The sequence below is a fragment of the Lucilia sericata genome, unplaced genomic scaffold, assembly GCF_015586225.1.
Source record: "Lucilia sericata isolate MDLA Ls3-8-SP2 unplaced genomic scaffold, ASM1558622v1 Contig001000F_arrow, whole genome shotgun sequence".
Classification (NCBI taxonomy): Eukaryota; Metazoa; Arthropoda; class Insecta; order Diptera; family Calliphoridae; genus Lucilia; species Lucilia sericata.
Genome location: NW_023994982.1, coordinates 8,974 through 17,500, shown reverse-complemented (window position 1 = coordinate 17,500; position 8,527 = coordinate 8,974). Strand labels below are relative to the sequence as shown.

Here is an 8,527-nt window from a genome sequence, read left to right as displayed (position 1 = left end):
TATAACATTTTAATACTTTTTAGAGTATAGTCCTTGTAGGGTGGAGTGTTTAGATTATCACTTTGCAAAGGTAAATCTAATTCATCACGTTTAGGTGGTATGGAATCGGGTGAAGTATCGTCAGCAGCTGGCACGGCTGTGGCTGGTGGTATCATGTCCTCTAACATCTCAACACCAGATTCAATTTCTATATCTTTTTTACCCACTGTAATACCCTTGGGTTTCTTGGCCGGTTTGCCACTTACCACTACGGGTACTACAGCAGCCATTTCACCGCTGGCGGCCACTGTGGCGGCTAAAGCTGAAGCCATATTGGTGGGTGAGGCCAATTCTGCAGTTTCTACACCTTTATTACGGCGTCTTCTTAAGAAATTTCCCCTTAAAGAAGTAGAAGAAGAGGAGGAGCCTGTACTTCTACTGGGACTGATGTCTTTCTTCACTGCTGCTACGGCCGAATGGCTAGCAGGGGTGGAAACTGTTGCTGCAGCTGCTGCCGAAGCGGTGGATAGGGTAGCTTTTTGTGCTTGATGTGCAGCGTGTTTGGCCTTTACTTTCGACTTGAGATGAGCAAAGCCGCGACGAAAACGTGAATGTTCCGATTCACCCTCTAACAATATTTCATTTTCAAATTCTGAATCGGAATCTTCCAATTTACTAGATCTTTTATGTTTACCACTACCACCACTACTACGTCTATCCTGTTCCACCGATAAATCTTCACTCATAGAGGTTTTAGTCTCTTGATCCGAATCGAATTCCAGACCCGTTTGCTGTTGATGCTCACCCCCTAAGACATGATAAACGGGGAGTTTTAGGTGATTCATTTGAAATTGAATAGAATTTTTTTTAATTATAAAATGTTTTGATTTTGTTTTTTCTTTACACATTACTACTATTCATTTCTATTTTAATTTTCTCAAAAAATCAATTTAAAAAAAAAAAAATAATAAAATTGTAACAAAAAAACGAAATCATAATTATAATGAATTTTGAAATATTTACCTTTGATTATAATAGTTGGATATGATTGGGGTTGTAATGTAGTAATATTTGTTGTACTACCTTTAGATGATTTTATATCTTCAATTGTTTGTGAAACTTTACCTTTTATCATGCGCCATGTACCAATCGAAGTGGCATCACTGCTCGATAATGCGGCTATTAAATTCGGTCCAACCGAAGTTGGTGAGATGCCCTCAATACTGCCTGATCTGTGTGTGGAAGAGATAAAAATTAGTGTTTGATTGAAATTTGGATTTAAAGTTAGTATTTGTAAAAACATAAAGTATAAAATAGATATTAATTTCATTTGTTTTCATTGTGCTTACTAAATCGAATCAGATTTATTTTAATATATTTTGCAATATATAAAAAGTAAGTAATTGATTATACAGTGGACCAATGTTTAGACACACTATAATGTTGGTAAGTGATCAATAACTCTATTTCTCTCAAACTTGATTAAGTAATTTTGATATAGTCCATAGGCTAGTCTATAGACTATTGCAAGTTTGGTCCATAGACTATTCGATAGACTGATCTATAGTTGGGAGACATATTTGTAGGATCTTGGAATTCATATAACATTTTAATACTTTTTAAAGTATAGTCCTTGTATGGTGGAGTGTAAAGGTAAATATAATTCATCACGTTTAGGTGGTACGTAATCGTCTGAAGTATCGTTAGCAGCGGGGAATGCTGTGTGCCGGTGGTGTCATGTCTTCTAACTTCTCAACACCATATTCAATTCCTATATCTTTTCACTACTTAGCAAGTAATCTATAGACTACTCAGTAGACTGGTCAATAGAATACTTAGCCAATAGAGTAGTCAATTGAGTCCATAGGCTTGTTAATAGACTAGTCAATAGTTTAGCCCATTGACTATAATGTAGTCCATATACTAATCAACAGTTTAATAATAAGATATACATATAGAATTGGTAATATATTACTTAGGGCAGTATATAGATCAGTTAATGGACTAATCCATATACTTGCCAATAGATTATATATGCTTGTCCATAGACCCGTCATAAGGCTAGTTAAAATTCAAGTCAATAGAATAATGAAAAGAATAGTCAATGATCTAGTCAATATTAGTCCATAGTTCATAGTCTAATCCATAGACTAGTCAATACGTAAGCCAATAGAACAGTCAATAGACAAGTCAATGGTTTAGTCCATAGACTAAGCAATAGTCCATATATTGGTCACTAGCCAAGTTATAGACTACTTTATCGATTAGTCCTTTCTAATTCATAGACTACTAATAGTCTAATCAATAGACAAGTCAAGCCCATAGACTAATTAATAGTCTTGTCCAATAGACTAGTCCATAGTCTAGTAAATATACTATATATAGCACATAAAGTGATCGATAGAATAGTACATAGACTCAAGTCAAGCCCATAGACTAATTCGTAGACTAACTAATAGACTAGTCTGAATTTTATTCAATAGTTTAGTTCATAAACTGGTTGATAATGTAGTCAATAGGATTGTCAATAGCCTCGTCCATAGACTAGTCAATAATCTTGTCAATAGACTAGTTCACAAACTAGTCCATAGACTCGTCAATAGTCTGGTCCATAGACTAGTCAATTATATAATCAATCTATACACTAGTTAATAGACTAGTCAATTTCGTTCATAGACTATTCCGTAGACTTGTCAATAGACTAGTCCACAGACTAGTCAATAATCTTGCCAATAGACTAGTAATAGACCCGTCAATAGACAAGTCAATGGTTTAGTCCATAGACTAAGCAATAGTCCATAGATTGGTCACTAGCCAAGTTATAAACTAGTTAATCGATTAGTCCTTTCTAATTCATAGACTACTAATAGTCCAGTCAATAGACAAGTCAAGGCCATAGACTAATTCGTAGACTAATTAATAGTATTGTCCAATAGACTAGTCCATAGTCTAGTAAAGTTACTATATATTGCACATATAGTGATCGATAGAATAGTACATAGACTAGTCTAAATGTTATTCAATAGTTTAGTCCATAAACTGGTCGATAATGTAGTCAATAAGCTTGTCAATAGTCTAGTCCATAGACTAGTCAATAATCTTGTCAGTAGACTAGTTCACAAACTAGTCCATAGACTCGTCAATAGTCTGGTCCAGAGACTAGTCAATTATATAATCAATCTATACACTAGCTGATAGACTTGTCAATAGACTAGTCCACAGACTAGTCAATAGTATTTCATTAGACTTTCAATTGTCTAGCGTCTAGTTCATAGACTAGACAATATACCAGTCCATAGACTAGTCGTTAGTCTAAACCATAGACTAGTACATTAGACTAATACGTAGACTCGACAATTAGTACTTAAAAACGTACTTATTAGTAAACGTTAGTAGTTCTTCAAAATTTTAATTTTCCAGCCCTGGAAACAAAATCAGGCAATCGAAGGCGAACGAAATTTCTTATAAATTTTTTTAAGTTCTATTGAAATATCGATCGATATAGAATGCAAGAATTTGCCCCCAGGTTCTCATATTATCGAATCTAAATTAATAAATAATTTAAAAAATAAAACAAATTTTAAAATATTTATTCAGAAAAAATGTATTTATTAAGTGAATTGTATTATTTTTTTTTTTGTTTTTTTTTTCTTGTAATATTATAATTTTTATTAATATATAATTTCTTTCCTTTCCATCTGTATTTATTTTTTTCTTTTTGATGCACCAAAAGTTTTCAAGATTTCTTTTATGTATTTGTTTTATATATATTTTTTTATATTAATAATACATTTTGTTTTATTTTATTTAAACTGTATATTATTTGGAAATATAATATCGATAAAAGTTTGCAACTAATTTTTTTTTTTTTATTATTTGATTTTTAATTATATTTTCTTTAATTTGTATTAATATTTCACTTTATTTGTTTTTTTTTATACTGATATATTTAGTTTTAAAAACTTTTCTTTTAATTTTTTATTTAAGTAATAAATAATAATTTGTTTCAACTATTTCTTTTGGGTTTATTTTTTAATTAATTAATTTTGGTTTATTTTTAAGTTTTGAGGGGGGGTTAGAAATATTTTTTTGTTTGTTTTTAAATTGCTGTTGTTTATATTTTATTGTTTAATATTATTAATTTTAATAATTGTATGTAAACTTTTTTCTTTAACTATTTATTATTTTATGTTTATAGAAAAAAAAAGAAAAAACTACAAAATTTCTTTTAAATTTATATTATCATATATGTTTTCTTTTTTTTTGTAAAAATAACTAAAAAAAAGTTATATAAATAATGTTTTGTTTTTGTAAAATATTTTCTTTTATATAAAAAAATTCATATGAAAAAATATTATACCTAAATTGTCTGTTATGTTCTAATAATTATAATAATTATTATGATAAAGTATTTCTTGTTGTTTTTTTTTTTTTCTTTTATATTTATTTTTATAATTATAAATATTTTGCTAAAGGAATCATTTATTTAAGGGAATTGTTTTTTCTTTATTTTTAAATTACAGTATTTCTTTTTATATGGAAGGATGTGTTTTTTTATGTTTTAATTATTATTTTATTTTTTGTTAATTTAAAAAGGGCATTAAGGTTAACAAAAATTCTTTTAGTTAAGGTACTACTTGAAGAATATTATTTTTTTTTATATATACTTTTTTGCGTATTCGGTTTCTAATTGAAAAAATATGACACTTTTTGAAACTTTTTATAGTTTATACTAAAAAATTAAGAATTTTCGACCTTAGAACAATCTATTATTTTTACAAAATTTAATTTTTAGTCTCAATCTTTAATCTTGGCTATAGATTAGTATATAATTTTATAGATCGTTCTATATTCTTGACTATAGATTAGTCAATAGTCTCGACTATAGATCTGTCTATAGTTTTGCCTACAGATCTGTCTGTAGACTTGACTATATATTAGTTTATAGTCTTAACTATAGATCCGTCTATAGTCTTGACTATAGATCAGTCTATGGTCTGAACTATAGATCAGTTTATAGTCTTGACTATAGATCAGTCTATAGTCATATCTACAGATCAGTCTATATTTATGACTATAAATCAGTCTATTTTCTTTACACAGATCAACCATTAATCTTGGCTATATATACATAAGTATATCATTTTATAGATCGGTCTATAGTCTCGACTATAGATTAGTCAATAGTCTCGACTATAGATCTGTCTATAGTCTTGACTACAGATCAGTCTATAGATTTGACTATATATTAGTTTCAATTCTTAACTAAAGATCAGTCTATAGTCTTGACTATAGACTATAGATCAGTTTATAGTATTGACTACATATGAGTCTATTGTCATATCTGTAGATCAGTCTATAGTCATGACTATAGATCAATATATTTTCTTTACAAAGATCAACCATTAATCTTAACTAAAGATCAGTCTATAGTCTTGACTATAGACTATAGATCAGTTTATAGTATTGACTACATATGAGTCTATTGCCATATCTATAGGTCAGTCTATAGTCTTGACTATAGATCAGTTTATATTCTTGACTGTAGATCAGTCGATAGTTTTAACTATAGATTAGTCTACAGACTTGACTATAGATCAGCCTATGGTCTTGACTTCTTGACTTCTATAGTCTTCTCACTCTATAGTCTCTACTATATCTCTAATATATAATCTTATAGAACATTTATAGTCTTGACTATAGATCAGTGTATAGTCTTGGCTAAAGATTTGTCTATAGTCTTGACTATAGATTGGTCTATAATCTTGACTGTAGGTCGGTCTATAGTCTCGACTATAGATTATATTCTTAACTACAGATCAGTCGATAATATTAACTATAGATCAGTCTACAGACTTGACTATAGATCAGCCTATGGTCTTGGCTATAGATCAGTCTAAAATCTTGACTATAGATCAGTATATAGTCTTGACTATGGATCAGTCTATACTTTCCTATAAATAAATCTATAGTGTTGACTATAGATCAGCCTATAGTCTTATAGAACATTTATAGACGTGATTATATATTAGTTTATAGTCTTAACTATAGATCAGTCTTTAGTCTTGACTATACATCAGTCTATGGTCTGGACTATATATTAGTCTATATTCTTGGCTATAGATTAGTCTATATTCTTGGCTATAGATTAGTCTATAGTCTTGACTATAGATCAGTCTATAGTGTATACTCTTGATTATAGATCAGTCTATACTATTGATTATAGATCAGTCTATAGTCTTGCCTATGGATCTGTCTATAGTCTTGCCTATAGATCACTCTATAGTCTTGACTATAGATCAGTCTATAGTATTGACTATAGATTAGTCTATTGTCTTGACTATAGAACTGTCTATAGTCTTGACTATAGATTAGTCTATAGTCTTGACTATAGATCAGTCTATAATCTTGACTTTAGATCAGAGAATTATGTCGTGACATCTATTGAACTATTTTCTATTCTGTTGAGCCAATGTTTCTCCAAAAAAAGTCCTTATTTATTAGTATAAGCTATAAAAACAAACTCTGTTATTAAACCGATTTCATTACTAATCATTTTCAATGTTTTTTATTAATAATTCATTTTAATAAAATATTTTGCAATAGGTACCAAATTTTTTTTTCTTGTTTATTACAGTTTATCATCCAATTAATTTCACTAATTAAAACAGGTTTTCTAGCTACTAATATTTGATTTAATGAATTGTTATCATTTTCATCAATTAATTCATTAATGTTATACAAAAATTGTGCTATGAAAAGTTTCAAAAAATAATTTGTTTTTATTTTTTGTTGTTTTCTATCAATATTTTTTCTTATTTTCTGTTATTTTATATTTGTTTAAGATACAAGTAAATTAAATGCTGTTTTAAAACTCATCATTAAATTGTTAATTCACGAAAAAATTTTACTTTTTGACATTTTTTTTTCATTTGCAAATTTGTTATAAAAATCGTTAAGTAGGTAAGTAAGTAGTATAATTTTTTCTGTCTTATTTATAGTTATTATAACTTTTAAAAAAGCCAATTGTTGTTTTTTTCGTTATAATTATTAAATATTTGTTAGATTTTATGTTGGTTTTGAAGTAAAGTTTTGTCATTTTGGTTTTATGTAGTATTCAAGGCGTTTTTATATATTTTTATAGTTTTGTTAATTAAAAAAACGTTTAAGCTTTAGATTAAAGTTATTTTTAATGGTTTTGTTTATATTTATAATTTAAAAAAAAAAACTAATAATTGTACTACCTTTTTTCAATTAATTCGTATATATTTTTCTTTAATTCTTTATACAACAGTTTTTTTGTTAAATAAATTATATTATTTAATAAGTCTTGTTTTATTTTTTTTCATAAAATTACATCTCATTTTATATGTTTTGCTTATTGATTTAATTATTTTTTAAACTCGATAAAGTTTAGAGATTTATTGCAGAGTAGAGTAAGAAAAGTTTGAAGTTAATTATAAGATTTTTATTAAATTGTTCTTTATCGTTGAAAAGAGAACGAAAATAAAAAGAAATTATGATAAAATAATAAAACAAGATAAAGTAATAAAAAAGGATCAAAGTCGACTTCTGATACGTTTTCTTTAAGTAGCTGTTACCTTTTCCTTAAAGAAACATTGTTACCGGATCACGATCATTAATCGGATTTTCATACAAAAACGCTAAACGGTCATTCAAATATAAAACTAAAAATTCATACGTTTCTATAACAAGTGGATATCAGCTACGTAACGACTCGATTCCCAATCGGCCAATAATTGTCAACTTATAGCAACAGCTTCATCAACCGAAAGTCTACTTCCCAGGGGAAATCTTTCAACAATAAAACAAAAAGTACGCATTCAGGCTATCACTGATATAAGTAAAGTTTTTGTATTATTTTTAAAACTAGACTAGTTTAAAAGGTTAGGAAAGTTATCTCTAAAAATCTAGAGGAATTAAAGGACATTGACAAATTGAAAACTTTTTTCGAACCTAAACAATAGCAAGACATTTTTCTTTATAATAGATAAACAAATATTACAAAAGATCATAGAAAACTTTCTATAAGCATACTTTTATAAGCATACTTTTATGGTTATAGGCCAGTTTATATATGGACTAGTCTTTAGACCAGTCAAAATAGTCTGGCTTACAGTAATCACTGAACAGTCAGTATTACGGACTAATCTTTAGTCAAAACTAGTCTATTGGCATAACGAGAAAGTGACTGGTATATAGGTAAGACTATATACTGGTCTATCAATAAACTTGACAGTCATAAGTCATGTGCTCGATTTATACCAGATACTCTGGTAATGGAGTTCACAAAAGACTTGCTAATGTATTTTTCTTAATTAATAATAGACTGGTCTATGGTCAAGGCTATAGACTGGTCTTTGGTCATGAATATAAACTGGGGTATGGTCAAGAATATAGACTGGTCTATAGTCAATACTATAAACTATAGAGTGATCTATAATCAAGTCTGTTCTATAGTAAAGATTATAGCCTGCTCAATAGTCTAGACTCAATAGTCAAGACTATAGTCTGCTCTATAGTCAAG

General features: G+C 28.4%; 1 protein-coding gene across 1 annotated transcript in view; it reads right to left on the bottom strand.

Annotated features, from left to right (window-relative positions):
- Positions 1-1,297, bottom strand: part of LOC119609533 — a 14,861-nt gene extending 13,564 nt beyond the window's left edge. The window contains exons 1-2 of the mRNA XM_037964361.1: positions 1,003-1,297; positions 1-787 (exon numbers count right to left, since the gene is read on the bottom strand). The exon at positions 1-787 is cut by the window's left edge and continues 400 nt beyond it. Coding sequence (XP_037820289.1) covers positions 1-787; positions 1,003-1,282 — 1,067 coding nt within the window. The 5' untranslated portion in view covers positions 1,283-1,297. The remainder of the gene's footprint in view (positions 788-1,002) is intronic.
- Between the last annotated feature and the right edge of the window lie 7,230 nt (positions 1,298-8,527).